General features: G+C 39.7%; 1 protein-coding gene across 6 annotated transcripts in view; it reads left to right on the top strand.

The window, feature by feature from the left end:
* MAPK9 (mitogen-activated protein kinase 9) overlaps positions 1–18,293 on the top strand; it is a 69,438-nt gene that overhangs the window by 28,287 nt on the left and 22,858 nt on the right. For 2 of the 6 annotated variants that reach the window (XR_010025211.1, XR_010025212.1), the window contains exons 9-13: positions 3,296–3,478; positions 4,229–4,353; positions 6,960–7,023; positions 7,395–7,466; positions 11,459–11,661. Coding sequence is in view for 4 of the 6 variants with exons in the window: in XM_063120816.1 (XP_062976886.1) it covers positions 3,296–3,478; positions 4,229–4,353; positions 6,960–7,023; positions 7,395–7,466; positions 11,459–11,601 (587 nt within the window). In the remaining 2 variants the exon portion in view is untranslated. Of the gene's footprint in view, positions 1–3,295; positions 3,479–4,228; positions 4,354–6,959; positions 7,024–7,394; positions 7,467–11,453; positions 13,417–18,293 lie in introns of those variants that run through there. The other 4 variants (XM_063120816.1, XM_063120818.1, XM_063120815.1 and 1 more) reach the window with 4 other exon arrangements.

Genomic DNA, 18,293 nt, shown 5'->3' with positions numbered 1-18,293 from the left:
CACAGCTTCGTCCACCAAAAAGTAATATAGTTTCCTCAGAGCCCTAATGTGGGAGTAGCATTGATAGCTTCATATGGTCCTATAGACCAGTACTGACCATCCAGTGTTTTACAGCTTGGCTTAAGTAGAAAAGCTTGCTGTTGATTACTTCAGCTGCCTCTGGAATAATTCTGTATGAGATCCAGAGTGGAAGAACCTATCAGTCCTATTCAGGTGATTTGAAAATTAGCATTCTGGCTTGTGTGGAGTGCTTCCATGGATACAGGAGTTTCTCCTCTTCAGACAGTCGGCCTCTATGAGTTGATGGGTGATGGCAATGCATGATAAAGGGCTGAGGCTAGAGCTCTCCCTCTCCTCGAGTGTGGAGTATGACCAGAAATGGAATGACTGAATAGGGCTATCAGATTCCATTGAATCCACATCTAGTGCACCTTGTATTGATTAAGCATTAGCCTGGTGGCCATAGGAAACCTGCAGTTCCATGCAGGTGAGTGAGCAGGCTGGTGGAGGAAGAATGGAACACTCCTTCCCTCTTCTGTGCACAGAGTAGAATGCAGGTATGTTGCTAGAGGAGGAAAACGTCTTTGCACCCAGCCTATTATTATTATTATTATTATTATTATTATTATTATTATTTATTTATTTATTTATTTATTTATTTATATAGCACCATCAATGTACATGGTGCTGTACAGAGTAAAACAGTAAATAGCAAGACTCTGCCGCATAGGCTTACAATCTAATAAAATCATAGTAAAACAATAAGGAGGGGAAGAGAATGCAAACAGGCACAGGGTAGGGTAAACAGGCACAGGGTAGGGTAAAACTAACAGTATAAAGTCTGCGCAGCATCAAGTTTTAAAAGCTTTAGGAAAAAGAAAGGTTTTTAGTTGAGCTTTAAAAGCTGCGATTGAACTTGTAGTTCTCAAATGTTCTGGAAGAGCGTTCCAGGCGTAAGGGGCAGCAGAAGAAAATGGACGGAGCTGAGCAAGGGAAGTAGAGGCCCGTGGGCAGGCGAGAATGCAGCGCTCTGTCACTCCTCTGCCAGCCCTGTGTAGGCTAGTAAAAGAAAAATGAAAAACAGTGGGGGTGTTTTTGGGGAGTTATTATTATTTTTTGGCAGGCTGGTAACTTTTGTGATGTTATTTGCCCAGTCTGTCCAGTGAGTACCTCAAATAAGAACAGTTTATTGAAGTGGGGATGCGACTGCCTCTGCGAAGTACTCAAGTTCTATAGAAGTGAATGAAAAGTGCTAGACCGTAAATGAAGAAAAACCTCTGTAAGAGCCATTAAAAAAGAAAAATAAACATTAGATGGAAAGGAAATTCCTGAATGGGGAGTGGTATATAAATATTGTAAATAAAATAAGTGAACTTGCCCCATGTGTTGAATTGTGGCAGTTAATACTTCTTTCCATTTCCAACAATGTGAAAGGTCAGCTATCCATCAAGGAAGTTTAAGGATTAAGTGAAACACACATATAGACTAGCTGCTTTAGTTCAGTTGTTTTAATATATTTATATGAGCTTTCAGATGCCATAAGTGGAGCTGGAGGTTTTGGCTCTGAAAAGACAGTTAAACAGGTAGATCTTCAGCAAACAGTCTGTCTCTTGAAGAGTTACAATCCAAAAAATGCATTGAAACGGTAAAATCCAACACAAGTTCAACTTAGAGTTAGACCTGTTGAAATACATCATAACTAATTTAAGTCCCATTCATTTCATTGGGCCTGTTCTAAGTAGAATTTGTGTCAGATTTTACCCAGAGTCTTTATAACGTGCACAGAAACCATAGTTCTTATTGACTAACACAATCAATTTTCCTTACCATCTCGTTTTGCAAACAGATCCCTGATATCAGCTTCTTTAGAATTGTAATCCTGAGATATGTGCTGGTATGGCTAGGGAGGTTAAAGTGATTAAGGTGCAATCCTATGGATGTTTAGATAGAAAAAAGTCCTACAGATCCCACCGTTCCCCAGAGAGCATGCCTAAATATTTATTTATTTATTGCATTTCTATACCACCCAGTAGCTGAAGCACTCTGGGCAGTTCATAAAAGTCAAAACCATCAAATACAAATCAAAGCATAAAACAAAACAACAGTATAAAAACACAAATATGGAAGTACAATAGAAAAGCACAACCAGGGTAAAACTGAACAGCAATGGAGAGATTTATGCAGATTTAAAATCAAGAATTAAAATTCAGTTTTTAAACAGCAAAGTTAAAAGACTAAGATGATAAACTGTTAAAATACTGGGCGAATAAGAAGGGCTTCACCTGGCGTAAGGCATAGGATTGTATCCTAAGGAGATTTTAAAAAAACAAAACACCAGCTTATATGTAACTATAATTTTCCAAGTACCTCTGTGCATTTCTTCTCCCTGGGGAATGTTCTCTTGCATTATGGTGCTGCCTCCACAACAGTAAGAGGGAACTGAGCATGAAGGGCATTGAGCATTACTTTTCAATGAGTGCCATTAGACCCAGGTTTGTGTTGCTTAATGGAGTGGATATACACTTTAGTCTCTTCACAGCATTTTAAAAGGCTCTATTGCTGTAGATTTTAGAGGCACATTCCTGAATATAGGTCTGCACAGAGAGCCAATTGGAAGACAATTCTTGCAGGTAACCCTGCCTTGTTCAGTTGTTCATAATATTGTCCTGTATTCCATCCATAAATATGAAATCAGACTGGAAATATTTGTAAATGTATTTGAATTTTGACAACGTTTATAGCATTTAGTCATTATAGCTTTGGATACTTCTCCAGAAATACACCATAAACCCTGTACTATACCATACTTTTACTTTAGGAAGGAGTGAATTCTCAGTCTGTTTTAGGCTACAATACTAAACACTCTAAGGAATAAGCCTAATTGAACACAGTAGAACTTACTTCTGAGTGAACATGCATTGACACATGCATATGCTGTTAGAAAGTTGGTTCCAGATAAATGTGTGTTTAACAGAGCTAATGGAAGCTGACCTCCCCAAACCTTGCCTCCCATAGCCCCCATTGAAAAGGTTCCCCTCTTATGCAAAAATTTAGGTGGATCCAATTCAATGTATTTCCGACAAAACCACAACGAATCTGAGAAATTTGCTCACCCTTATGTGTATTTTTCTCCAAAAACTATATAGAGAACATTTGTGGTTTTATACTGTCCTGAAATAACAATACTGTTGTACTTTATTTGTTGTATATTCCCAATCTTTGTGCTCTACAGATTTGCAGTGTGTGTGTGTGTGGGGGGGGAAATAATTTATTTTCCTAAATGGAAGGTTTGCAGATATTGACCAGTGGAACAAAGTTATTGAACAGTTAGGCACACCATCAGCAGACTTCATGAAAAAATTACAGCCTACTGTGCGGAACTATGTAGAAAACAGGCCAAAATATCCAGGTATCAAATTTGAAGAGCTCTTTCCAGACTGGATATTTCCATCAGAATCTGATCGTGACAAATTAAAAAGTAAGATTTAATTTCATTTGTGTGTGTATCTTTTAATAAGCATCTGTTCATTTCAAAATATGCAGAATACTTTTTCCATATTTCCATGTTTCTCAAGGTTGTTAAGCAGGTATCACTTTTGTAGAGGTTTTACTACCTCAGGTTGCAACACAGATTACCATCCAAGTTCTTGAAGCACAAGTAGTTTATTTTCTTGCTTTGGGGTATTTAACTTCTAACTATATGAGTTAACCAATCAATGAATGTGTTTCTCTTTTTCGTTCAGTTGTTTTTTATTTACGTTTGAGTCAAGGTACAGTTGAATCCACCTGAAGTGAGCAAAATGATTTGTGCTACTAGTGCAGTATGAGAATTCAACTTCCAGACTTTAAAAATCAAACTTTCAAAATTCAATAATATGAATTGCAACTTAAATGTTGAATAAAGCAGTACTATGGAAACCATTTTATACCGAAAACAACATATTTTTAATTGATGCCATATTTTATTTGGTACTGTCTGTCACTTACATAAATGCAAATATTTATTTTTTAATATGGTATTTATCAGAAGCATGTTGTTTGTATCTTGCTTATCTGATACTGTGTTAGTTCCAAGATCCAATATTCCTTGTTCCCTCTTAATTGCAAACATAAGAATAGATATTCCTCGAATGCCTTTGCTATGAATATGCATTTTGTACCTTATCTTTTTGCTCCAAGGTTTTAGATGCTAACAATAACATCTCCCCCCACCACTTTCATTTTCTAGCCAGTCAAGCTAGAGATTTACTATCAAAAATGCTAGTAGTAGATCCGGACAAACGAATTTCAGTAGATGAAGCTTTGCGTCATCCTTATATCACAGTTTGGTATGACCCAGCTGAAGCTGAAGCAGTAAGTTTACCTTTAAAATTTGTTTGTTAATTTTTAATTTACAGTATGTATATATCACCCAATAATCAAGGTTCTCTAAGGCAGTTTACAGTGTAAAAAAAGAAGTAAAAGCAAAACACAAAACATGAAGTCTAAAACAGAAGACAAGCCAACAATATCAGATAATATTAGTGCAATGAATTTAAAAAGCACTGCAACATTTTAAGATTAAAAAGCTTGGGAAAATTAAGAGGTCTTCACCTGGTGCAAAGTGAGCCTCTCTGGGGAAGGTATTCCACAAATAGGGTGCCACCACTGAAAAGGCCATTTCTGTAGTAGCCACCCACCACACCTCAATTGGTGGGGTGCTGGGAGCAAGGCATGAGAAGATTATCTTGAAGTCCAGGTATGTATGTACAGTATGTATGTATTTTTATTTATTTATTTATTTATTTAGAATATTTATATACTGCTCCTCATTGAAAAAATTTCGGAGCGGTGTGCAAGGTAAAAATAAAAATAAAAACAGAATAAAACAGTTAAAACAAAATTTAAAAAGAAGCAAAACAACAACAACACAGAAATCCAAGGCTGCATGTTAAAGAAAGGCTTCTTGGACTAAAGATGTTTTCAGGAGGCGCCGAAAGGAGTAATGTATGTATGGATGGATGGATGGAAATATGATCCTTCAGTTAAGATGGCTCCAAACTATTTAGGGCTTTAAAAGTTAATATCAGCATTTTAAATTGAGCCCAAAAATATACAGGAAACCAGTGCAGGTGTAATGTGATTATATCAGTCAGTCCCAGTTAACGTTGCTGCCTTATTTTGGACTAACTGAAGTTTCGAAGCCATTTTCCAAGGCAGCTCCCAAGTATAATGCATTGCAGTAAATCCAAACAGGAAGTTATCGGAGCATGGATAATTGTAGCAAGGCTGTCTATAGGGTCATAGTTCCTTTATCCACCTAAGCTGAAAAAAGCTGTTTTGAGGCCACTTGTGCCTCGAGTGACAGTGATGGATCCAAGAGTACTCCAAACATATGAACCTGATCTTTAGGGTAGTACAGCCTCTTCCACAACATGCAACCTGATCCTTTGGGGTAAAACAATCTCTTCCACCTGCATTTTTAGCAATCTCTCTTCTTGTTTCCATTGCCCTTGTCAGGTGTATTCCAAAGATCTGCCCAGCTCAGAGGGAGAGGAAATTTTAGAATTCTCCTTCTCACATTAGAAAATATTATAGATAAATGGCTCCCACTGCTGGGAGGTGGGAGGCAACTTTTGTCCATTTCGCCCTTCTTTCTACAGTCCCTTCTTCACATTGATAACTGCTCTGGTGGGTTGGGGGACTCTCAAGAACATTGTGGGAGGTGACAGTGGGATCTGTATGGGGAGGGGGGAACTGGCAAAACTCATTTCCCCTTTTTTCTGTCAGCAGTACCCTTCCACTTGATTAAAAGTCTTCTGTGAATGGAAGGAGCTCTTCCATATGCAGAAGGCAAAGTATTAATCCTATTCACAGTACTACAGTAATTACACTGCAGTCTGTAAAATGCTTGGATAGTTCTTAAAAAAAATATTTTTCACTTTTTATTAGGAAAGAGGGTTAGTTGCTGTTGAAAAATTTCAGGTATGTTAGGTTTGGGTTTCTTAAAAAAAAAGTTTCAGCAGTTGTATGTTTTTTCGGGCTGTATCATTAGTTATCTTTATGAAGGTCAATCAAAATAAGATATCTAACTCATTGCCATTTAGTCCTTTGGAGAACACCTGTATTTTGTAGTTATCCAGAAAAGTACAAGAGAGTGCTGCTTGATTCCTAACATCTTGGTGTCTCTACATGTGTATAGAGCTTGCCAGCATTTTTTTTTAAAGAATCATCCCTGGAAGGAGGAAAGAGGGGGAAATTGTTGATCAGAGAAGCAAAGAAGCAAATCTTTGGGGGCGGGGGAAGCACAGACTTGTAATTAACTCACACTGGGTGCCATCTTCTAGCCTCCTTTGAACTATGTTTTCTTCTCCCCTGTAGTGGAGGTGAGAGCTGTCTATATTAAAAGTAATGGAAATATGGATTTTAGTGTAGCTGTGATTGGGAACCAGCATGTCCAGCAAAAATCCAAAAGCAGTAGCAATAATAGGATTTCCTGCTCTTTTTAACTAGTTTTTCTTTTGTGTGGAAAAAAACGGGGGAGGTGTTTTTAAACATGTAAAAGTGCAACGTGTTTGCATGTAAATTAATAGAGCCAAAGCTTTTGTATGCAGTTGAGCACTGGATTTAGGTTAAAATGATGTCTGAGGTGACGTTTTTAAGCAGATTGGCTTTAGCTGCAGTGTGAACTGCGTTTTGTATGGGAAATTTGGGTATGGAAATACAAATCAATCTCTGTACTATATGAAACCTTTAATTTTGACAGGCATGATGGAAAGTCATGCTGAGACATGGCCATTTTTTTTGCAGCTCCCATTCATTTTGGTGGAGTTTAAACATGAGAACGTTCCAAAGTATTTTTCTCCAGTTCAATAAATACATAAATAATTGTTTCCTATTTAGCTCTTGTATATCCACAGAAGTTCAATAAAACTAGATGTAGTGGAAGAATTTTATATTAAACCTTATTTTCTTTGTAGCCCCCACCTCAAATCTATGATGCACAGTTGGAAGAAAGAGAACATGCCATTGAAGAATGGAAAGGTAACCAAGATCTACTATGGGTTAATACACTCAGAATATTTTGTTATAGGGTGGCCTATAAAAGTCTTAAGTAAATAATAAAATAAAATAAAATACTACTGTGACAGAAAGATGACTGTGTTTTTTATATGGCTAATTGAAGATTGGTTTAGGAGAAATGGGGACAAAAGTATGAGGAGGGAGAATATGTGTTATTCAATTTCATGTGTATAAATGCAATAAATAAATAAATAAATAGATGTCTGTTCTGATGACGAACTATATGATAATGAAAATCTAGATATAGACTGTCTTAAATGTTCCAAGATTTTAAAAAGATGAAAGCACCCTTGTAATGTTTTCTCTTCCCGCTCCTCCTCTTATATATACAGAACTAATATATAAAGAAGTAATGGATTGGGAAGAAAGAAATAAGAATGGTTTAGTAAAAGAACAGCCTTCAGGTTAGTCATTGATGTAATAGTCTGTTTTTGTTTTCAAGAACTGTTTATGAGCTGTTAAATCCATTGTAATGTAAGTGGAAGTATACCAGGTAAGTTCTGTCATCCAAATTCCTGTTCTAGTGCAATTTTCACAATATCAAAATTATTGTGCAAATACCTAGCAACAAAAGAACTGAGGTACTGAAGAATAGGGGATCTGACATTAATTTTCAGCTTGAAAGGAAAGAGTAAAGCTTGGGAGTGGGGTGATACTTTATTTCCCTAAAGGGACTGAAACAGCTTAGCTTTATACATGTTTTGGGGCTGCAGTGCTAGATTATAGGAAAAAGTATTCAGTGTTATTTTGGTGTTGCTCTAGCAGTGGCAAACAGAGGTTCTGTGTTCCATTTCTTTAAGGTGTCAGAAGAAAACAGGAAGGTCTAAGTGACATCTGTATGTGGTAAGGATGGGCATACTTTTTCCCATCAGCAGGCAGATCCATCATGATGAGGAACAAAAATGGTGTGATTGCCTACCTGCTCCACTAAGGAGTGCAAGCTAATGCCCTCCAGAAGTTTTGGATAACATTTCCCATCAGCCTGAGCCAGCATGTACCATGGTTGGGGACTATGAGTGTTGTAGTCCAAAACATGTGGAGAGGACCAGTTTGCTTACGCTGTATTAGTGCTATAGGAATTTTTTTAATTCAGTTTTGAAAGAGCTCTGCACCTATAGAAGTGATAGGGAAAGGCATCCCTATCCTTCCAGATGTAAAGGAGGCAGGGGATGCTCTATAACAATTATGAAAAGAAGTACTCTCTGTCTTGCACTCCAAGGCATGTAATGGGGAAGACTGCATGAGCGCCTATACCTATGTGACCCTGAAAAAATAAATTGTACATAAATGTCAGATGTTGCAAGGCAGCACTATGCTATGGACATTGATGCCATGAAAGAGGCTGCTGTTGATATAGAGGTTCTGTAGAGTATTTTTGCCTGATTAAATTCGATATCTTCCTCTTGGTAAAAGCTCTTCAGTCTCCCATGTATGGGACTGCACAGAAGCTGGAAAAATGAAGAGTTGCATTCATCAGTAACTACTGTTCCAAGTGACTATGGGCAGTCACACAACCTTCTCATCTGCTCTGCTGCTGGGGCTTTGGGTAGGAATTGAATGAGTGGGATGCTGTCCTTGCCTATATGTTTGGTGGCAAAAAGTTTGCCTGGGGGGAAGAGAAGGAACATCTCATGTGCCAAATTCTGGAAGGTCAAATGAGCAATTTACTCATGCTCAAATCCAAAAGTGAGAGAGTGATTTTCGGTACGAAGTTACCGAAAGTACGAAAGTAAGTACAGTTTGGTATTTCTCTTGTGAAAATTTAGTGCAGACAATATTGCTTTCAAAATATAAAACCAGAAGTCTGCCTGTATTCTCTTTGGAGTAATGAGAGTTACTTCCCTCCTTTAGGGCTGGGGGACCCATTTGGGTATTCCGCCCCAGGAGATGGAATCCGATGAATTTCTGAATGCTCTTGGGGATTTTCCACTGGAGAGAGCTGATGATCCAGCTGAGGCCCTAGCCTCACTGTGGAACAGAGAGATGCAGAGGCCCATTGACTTGATTGCACCTGAGTGCCCTTTCTGGCGCTGTGGAGTCCCCTCTGCTCCCTGGTATACTGGGGAGCTGAAGTCAGTGAAACAGGCTTGACGTTGGCTAGAGCACAAACAGCTCAGGTCTTTAAGCGAAGCTGACCCAGCACACTGTAGAGCACATAATCGTGCCTATTGTGTGGCAGTGTGGGCAGCAAAGAAGGCTTACTTTGCTGTCTCCATCGTGTCCTCAAGTAGCCGTGCAGCAGAGCTCTTTTGAGTGGTCCAGGGGTTGTTAACACTCTCCAGCAAATGGGGTCCTAGTCTCCTCAAAGACCTGCTGTGACCTTTTTGCATCATCCTTTGAGGACAAAATTGCTTGCCTCCGCAGCAACATTTATGCTTTTGCTAGCACAGTTTCAGTCGAGGTGTCTGATGCTACTATGTGCCTGATTTTGTGGGATCAGTTTCAGTTGTTGCAGCCTGATGACGTGGACAAGGTACTTGCAGCAATGCGACCAACCACGTGCCCTCTCGATCCTTGTCCCTCTTGGCTAATAAATGCTAGCCAAGGGGGTTTGACTAGGTGGGTTCATGATGTGGTGAATGCTTCTCTTCAGGAAGGGGTGGTCCCTGCTGTCCTTAAGGAGGCAATACTGCGACCACCCCTGAAGAAGCTCACTCTGGACCCCATGTATTAAACAACTGGCACCCAGATGCAAATACCCCTTTCTTAGGGAAGATACTGGAGATGGTCATGGCAGAACAACTGCAGGTACTCTTGGAGGATATTGATTTTCTGGACGCATTCCAATCTAGGTTTCAACCTCGTTACGAGACCGAATCAGCCTTTGTCCCCCTGATGAATGACTTTTATCAAGAGGGGGATGGGAGTACAACCCTCTTAATTCTGCTTGATCTCTTATTGGCTTTTGATACCATCGACCATGGTATCCTCCTGGATCAACTTTGTGGGATGAGTATCAGAGGCTATAGTGGTTCCGGTCCTAACTGCATGGCCGATTTCAGAGAGTAACATTGGGTGATCATTCCTTGGGTCCCGAGCAATTAAGTTATAGGGTTCCACAAGGTACCATCTTGTCTCCAATGTTGTCTAACATCTTTATGAAGCCATTGGATGTGGTCAGTAGAGGATTTGGACCAAGTGCCACCAGTATGATGGTGACACACAGCTGTATGTCCTGGTGACATCTCAATCAGGAGAGGTTGTCCTGGATCAATGCCTAAACTCCATAATGGGCTGGTTGAGGGCCAATAAACTGAAACCTGGCAAAATGGAAGCCAAGTGGTTCCCAAGTCCGGGAGATAGGCTCACTGACTGTTCTGGATGGGGTTGCACTCCCTCTAAAAGATCAGGTCTGTAGTTGGGGGCTACTCTAGATCTGTCATTGTAGCTGGAGGCCCAAGTGGCCATTGTGGCTTGGAGTGCCTTTTACCAGCTTTGGCTGGTTCTCCAACTATGACCTTTTCTGGACAAGGATAGCTTGGCCACAGTGGTACAGGCGTCAGTAACCTCAAGACTGGATTACTGCAATGTATTCTATGTGGAGCTGCCCTTAAGGCTGCTTCAGAAGCTGGAACTAGTGCAGAATGCAGCAGCTCGGCTGTTGTCAGGACCTGCCCCTTTTCAGCATGTTACTCCTCTGCTGAGGGAACTGCACTGGCTGCCTATTTTTTACCTGGCTAGGTTTAAGGTTCTGGTACTAGTGTACAAAGCCCTAAACTCAGGACCAGAACACCTAAGTGACTGCCTTCTCCCTTACCAACATGTCCGGTCACTGAGGTTATCAGAAGGCATGTTCTTGATGGTTCCACATGGACCTCTGTCCCAATTGGAGTCTACCAGGAGAAGAGCCTTCTGCGTGGTGGCCCCCTTTCTGTGGAACTCTGTGCCCCTGGAGGTCAGGTAGGCACCAACACTGTGTTGTTTCCGGTGCCTCCTGAAAACTCTCTTATTCCAGAAGCATTCCTTGACTGACAGCCAAGGTTTTTATTGTCATTCTGTGTTTTTTAATAAAATAATAGTGTTTTAATTTTTGTATCTTTTACTTTTTTAATTCTTATGTTCACTGCTCTGGAATCTGTTTCAGATATGATGCAGTCTACAAATTTTGTAAATAAATAATATTTTGTAACATTTTGGACCAGAGAAAGAAACTGAAATCTGATTCTCATTCCAACACTGGCAGGCCAATTGCTGCAATGCCCACAGCAATTTGAGTGCAAGGAAAAGGCTTGTAATATTGCATTGTATTGTATTGTATTTTCATATATATCCCATTAATAAATATAAAAGTAACTCATTGTGTTTGGGGAAGGAATTCTATGGATTCTAAAATACCGTCTATGTTTTCAACCATGTCTTGCCTCAGATTTTCTTATGCTTGGTTTACTTAGCACAGATGCAGCAGTGAATAGCAACACCAGCCCTTCTCAGTCATCATCAATCAATGACATTTCATCCATGTCAACAGAACAAACATTGGCTTCAGACACAGACAGCAGCCTTGATGCTTTGACAGGAACACTTGAAGGATGCCGGTGATCAGCTTTGAAGATTTAACATTGGCAAAGAACTTTTGCTTCTGTTGGGCTTGAATTGCTTGTAAGTTTATGGAACCAAGTAGAAAAACTCCATGTTCTGCATGTTCCTCTAAAGTAACACCTGTAATTTTACTCAGTTGCAATAAGACTGTCTGCTTAATATTGTAGAATGAAAGCAACTTTGTATCTCAAGGCAAAACAAATATAAGATATTATTATAAACTATTCTGTTTTGACCTATATCAGGTGAGCAGTTAAAATAACTCCGAGCTCAAATGAGTTCATGGGCATTCTATCAGAAGTCTGAAACATACGTACGCATAGTCAATATAAATTTTCCAAAAAAAAAAGAAAGCCATTGTAAGTCTTGTTGAATGTATATTCTTCTTATCTATATGATTACAAACATATGCCATATTAATGTATTATTCTGGTATTCTTGGTACTGTAAAATAGAGGCAATTGTTTTTCTGGATAGCACTCCTTTCTCGAGGCCTTTTTCTCTCCACCTCCAAATAATTTTATATACTTCCCATAAGAGAAGCAAAATTGTGGGTGTTTGCTTCATCTTTACATCTGAATGTAACTGCTTCTCTGAATGTGCTCTTCCAGTGCTTTTATTTCAAGAGGTAGGTGGAATAAGTAAAATAGGTCATGTATGGATTTTTTGTAACTCTTGCATGCATTTGTGAATTCGTGTATGTTTTTAAAATAGGATTTCTTGGTCTTTTTGAAGCAATTCATAAACACTTGTAGACTTCTTTCCTTTTTTCCCTATTTGGCATTGCTCTGGAAAATCAGATAAAAGATGGAACTGTTCAGAGGTTTTAGTTTGACCCCCTACTAGTATGTGTTCAAGGGATCTCTATATAATATATAAATAACATTTAAATTTATATCCAGAATGAATTGAAAATCATAGAAAATGTGAGGGACTATTTTAAACACTAAACAACATGAGGGAGTCTAGGTTAATAAGTAAGATTTATAACATGCAATTGCCTACCCTTCTTTAGGAAATTCCAAACACAAGCAGCAGTCTTGAGCCAGCTTGATCAGGCTTAATTTTTTTTCTAGCTACAAAAATGCTAGCTTGTCATTTCTTGAGCCTGAGTAAAGGCCATTCATCAAATATTTGCAAGGAAAATATTTGTGTGAATGTATAGGTGGATTGCCTGACTAGCACTCTATTAGGGTGGTATTATGGTAGATGGAAGAAAGTTGTAAGACAATCCCAGGTTGTACAGCTAAGGCTTACAGTAGCCCTGAACAATGAAGATTTCTGGATTGTGTGGAGGGGTCCATGCCCTTAGCAAAACTTGGAATCTCTTTGTTCTTCTAACAGCCAAAGGTTAATTGCATTGCCACCTTTTAGATTTGGCACCAGCACTTTGCTAACAGCACAATCCTATGCATGTTTACTTGGAAGAAGGTCCCATTGTGGTTAGTGGCGTTTACTCCTAGGTGAGTGGGTATAGGATTGTAGCCTAATTAGTTTATAGTGTGAGCTTTCTCCAGAGTAACCATTTCAATGAATAGAACTTTTGAGCAAGTCAAGCATGCTGCTGTATTTCCTGCCCTGACTTTGATTAGATTTCTCAATTTGCTCTCGAGTCTTAACTCCTTTTCAGACTTTCATATAAATCCATTGATATGGATGCAGTCAAACATGTGAACAGCCTCCCTTAAAACACTGTACCTGAGATGTGAGAAGACATAAAATGCCTGTTTAATATGGATGGCTATTTAATATGTAATTCATCACTTGGCAGTTAAGTGTCAAGTAAAAAAAAACATCCTTGGATCAATGGATTACTCTGCTCAAAACATATTGACATGTCATTGATTCCAGGTAGAAGTAAATATTTTTAGAAAAATAAGATTTTTTAAAACTCCTCTAAAATTATTGGTTATGATCCTAAGATCCACACGTGCTTTTTCTTATGCATGGGAGTGTTTTGTTTTTAACTTTTCCATTGGATGTGGCTCTTGAAGGCCCCTGACATTCAGGAGTGACTTCCAGGGTCATGAGGGAGTGCAGTAAGAAGGGGCTAACACTGAAAAGCCCCAGTGCAGAATGAAAACGGAGTGTGTGGTGCTATGGATCCTGGACATCATATACAATGTAATACTTGTATTATAGAATCCATCTACGTGACACTTCGTAGAGGAATATTATATATAAAAAAGTCTTTGCCACAAATTAAAAAGCAGTGGTGGCAACAACAAAGGAACAGAAAGAGGCAAGGACATCAGGGAGCCAATGAGATAAGATCTATACCAGGGATTGGCAACAGTGTGGGTGGTGGTAGTCTGGGGGACATTTTTGCCTCCGAGACCACCACCGTCTCACGGGCCTCAATAAGTAGGGATCTGTGGACTCTGTAAAATTCATTCATCTGCATTTCATGGATTGTCAGGTGCCTTTCATTCCATCCACTCATTGATGGAATTGGATTTCCCCCCCCCCCAGTTTTCCAAATTTGTGCAAATTAGCAAAGTTGATGAGTCCCCCCAAAATGTACATTTTCATGCTTTAGCCTATGAGAAAATGTGCATTTTTAACATATTTTTCTACAACTAAATTTGTGTAAAATTCCGGAAAGTAAAAAAACACACCAGCCCACAAGTCCATGGAATCTGTGTGACTCAGAAAGAGGTGGTCTGCTGCAGAATCTGTGGATCCGACTCGAAAATCCAAGCTCATGTGAGTCAATTGCAGATTTCTCTGACATCCCTAATGCATGAGGAAAAGAGAGTGGAGGAAATACTTACTTTTTAAAAATTTAATTTGTCACTGTATTCAGTAGTAATCTGCTCCATAGCACTATTTTAAAGCTTTTTTAACTCGCACCCACATGTGGGCTGTGTGTTGCCCACACCTGAGCTAGACTAAGACACAGATGAGTTATTTAACCCACAGTGAGCTGCAGTGCATGCGAGGTGCGTGTGGTTGCTATTTTGAATATGTAGCCCGGCCATCATAGGTTATTAGAGGGTTAAACAACCTTCTGATAACCTTCTATTAATAGTGGGGTTATGCAAGAGTTGCTTAACTTTTGAATAATCCACAGTGGCTGCACAAAGTGGTGCAACCCCCACTCACTTCAATCGGGTTGCATATTCAAAATAGCAGCCATATGCACCACAACTAATCATGATCCAGCTGTGTTGTGTGAACCAGCCTAGTCAGTTCAATTTGTTTGACAATTTGGCCTTGAAAGCTTGATTTATCAAGTTCTCTGGCATTCTATCAGTTCTGCATTTTGAAGTGGCTTCCTAATAAATCTCTGTATCTGACTGGAGAAAGTACACAGAGGGCACTTTTGGACATTGGACTAAGCTATGGTTTAGCAAAATGTGAATGAGCTTAGCCTTTTCCTAGGCTTGCATACTCTCCTCTCCACCTCATGGCCAAGAGGAGGAGTTTGGAAAGTTTCATCTCTGCTTTTAGTTTGTTGTGCAATCCGGTGTGACAAACTGGTTACCATTTACTGTGTGAAATTTCAAAGAAGCCAAGTTCAAACTAACTACAATTTCCCATTCAGATAACATGGGAAGCTGTGGTTAACTAAAAGTGGAAAACTTCCTGACTGTTAGAGCAGTACGACAATGGAATCAGTTACCTAGGGAGGTTGTGGGCTCTCCCACACTAGAGGCAGCTGGACAAGCATCTGTCAGGGATGCTTTAGGGTGGATTCCTGCATTGAGCAGGGGGTTGGACTCGATGGCCTGGTAGGCCCCTTCCAACTCTGCTATTCTATGATTCTATGGAAGCAAAGGCTTCTAAACTCCTTGGCTGGACAGGGGTTGCACTTCATGTTTTTCTAAATCATAATTTACCACGGCGTCCAAACGTAGGCTGAGAATCCTCCCTTTCTTCTTTTGCCAAATCTAAGCACCAACTAGAAGGAAGATTACTATGCATTTTTTCAAATGTATTGAATTAAAATTTAAGGGTAGATGTAACGTTAGAAGGATACACTCAATAAAAAATTAAATATATCTGCTGGGTGAAAGATGTACTCTTCCAGGTTGCATGAAAAGCTGCTGCAAAGCAACTTTGACTTAAAGTGGCATTTTATTAAATCATCTAACTAAATTCCGAATGCTTTGAAGACAGTCTAAATTATCTACTATATTTAAAACTGAAAAAATGGAAATCTGTGTTTGACAATGTACGTTTCAATGTGCGCTTTTTTAAAAAAAGCTTTCCCATTTAGTTGTAGATTATCCAACCTAATATGATTATATTACAAAAGATTAAAGTAACCATAAATAACATAATGTGTGTAAATTTACAGGATATAAACCTTTCAAAATTTACATTGCGCTTTGAAAATAAGTGGTGTGTGTGGACTATTTTTTATAAACGTGGGGCATTCAAGGATCATGTCTGTACACCTTGTATAGTATATAGTAAATCTAGTATAGTGTCTTGCTCTGTAAATTTTTTATTGCACAATGGCAGTAGAGCATGGGGTTGTGTACTTGGTTCCTCATACAAAAATGAAAGCTGTCCTTCATTCTCTAGCACTGATTCAGGAATTCTACATGAGTTGTTGTTTTTAATTTGGGGAGGGAGGGGATGGGGGCAGAGATACTCAGTGGTGTGGTGAGAGTATTTGGGCTACTTGAGCTGTTACAGTAGTCAGAGGTTTGTGCTGTAACCATTTGAGGCTCAGTGGGTTCATATTAGAAGAATCCAGTTGTCCAGATTTAACTAGGATAGCCATGATTTCCAGAGCCCTGTCCTGAGCAAATCTCTACCCTCTAACCTTTCTGATTTTGAAGAAGCAGCTATCCTAGGTTAACGTATTCTTGAATTCTGAGTAGGGGAGGGTGCGAAACTGCAGTTGTTCAGGCTTGATGACACCTTAAATTACATTCAGAGGGAATGGAGAGCTTGCATATGACAACAAATGGTGGGGGTGAAACCTTCTTGTGAAGAGTTGTTGTAAAAAGGAAATGATTGGATTGTAGCGTGGAGAGGAACTGTGTTTGTGTGTTTTGTTGTAGTTTACCCTCAACAGAGGTGGTTAGTGCTTAATTTCTAAATGGGAGAGTGCTGGGACGTTAATCAGTGGGAGACATGGCATGTAATTCCTTTTTCTTAATTCTAAGTCGGTGGGGAGGGGGCGGAGAATGTAGTTGCTCAGTGGTGGTGGGGAAACACTGCATTATACTTAAAGGTGCACTCTGTTTTTTCTGTTTAAGAATTCTTTGCCATGTTCTTTGGCTAGTCATTTATTATCTGAGGCTGCAAATCCTATGCACACGTAAACATGAGTCCCATTGAACACAATAGGGCTTACTTCTGAGTAAGCATGCATAGGATTACACAGTCAGTGTTCTTCAGCTGTAAAATTGGACAAGCGTCCTCTAAATTTTAAAAATGTAATGTAGGTTTAAATGAAGTATCTGACTCAGGCTTCCCTCACTGCTCTTGTCGTCTGAACCCAGCTTCTTGCATGTGCTTTTAGTTGTGGTTCTTGAATGTAGCACATTTGAATCTGGATTGTGTTGACTTCACTATTGTCCACTAGATCATACTGTCTCAGCCCTACCTGCTCATGCACTGGAGTGTTTCTGTTTTCATCTGTGACATGTAGATGTCTGGCTTTGGCTGTAGCAAGCTCTAAATGCAGTAAAGTCAACAAATAGTCAAGTCTACAAGTGGGTAGCCAATGGGGTTCAGGGTACAACAGAGGTGTTTTAAATCCAGGCAGAGGTCAGAGCGCAGGTAGGCAGACAAGAGGAGCAGGCAACAACAGGATAACAGACAAGAGGTCAAACACAGTAAATCAATAGGGTGCATTACGCAGTCCAGAAGCAGGGTCGTTAGGTAGTTCAAAAGGTCAGGAGAGAGCGCATCAATCATAGGGCATGGTTCAAGAGGCAAGATACGCAGCAGTCAGGGTGGACCATGTTATTCCAACACGGGCTGGGTTTTCAGTGAAGGCTTTTACTGGATGTCACCCAGAGCTCAGCTGTAGTAATCAAGTCTTCCTTTCCAGGATTACTCCTAAGGAGTCACTTTCTTCTAAAGAGACCTTTTCTGGAGGCAAGCACTCCTTCGCTCAGGAGCCCTACTAGCCTGTCTCTTGAGGCAGTGATGTTCCCAGGGATCAAAGGGTTGCTCAGCCTCTGCCTCAGAGGTAGAATCCCTTTCCCCTGGCAGATATGGCCATGCAGCTATGTCCTTCGAAGGCTCAGGCTCCTATGGGTCAGGTGGCAGTCCCTGGTCTGGTGTGCCCTGGATTACTGGAGCTTCTAGCCCTTTCTCTGAGGAGAACTCCTCCAGGGAGGGCATGATAATTGAAGGATATGCAATAACTCATGAGAACATCTCAGAAGCATCCAAGGGTTAGCCTCTACCAATGAATGTGAAAATATCAGCTAAAACAAAAAAGAGACATCTCTGAGGTCTTGGGAGGACTATTTTTTTCTAAGTTATATGAAATGTACTTTGTGCACATAATCTTGGCTATCACCTCAATTTAAGGGGCTATGGAGATTAAACATTTTAATATTTATTTTAGTGTAGTCAATGCTGGTAGCATTTGGACATCTTGATAAGTCATGGAATTACCTAGCCTACCTCTGGGTTCCTGTGCTTCCCCCTTCCCTTCAGCATAGCCACAATGAGATCAGAAGCTTTTGCTTCTGTTGTAGATTAGCTGCAGTTTGGCA

The sequence above is a fragment of the Elgaria multicarinata genome, chromosome 3, assembly GCF_023053635.1.
Source record: "Elgaria multicarinata webbii isolate HBS135686 ecotype San Diego chromosome 3, rElgMul1.1.pri, whole genome shotgun sequence".
NCBI classification, from domain to species: Eukaryota; Metazoa; Chordata; class Lepidosauria; order Squamata; family Anguidae; genus Elgaria; species Elgaria multicarinata.
This window is presented reverse-complemented; position numbering and strand designations above follow the sequence as displayed.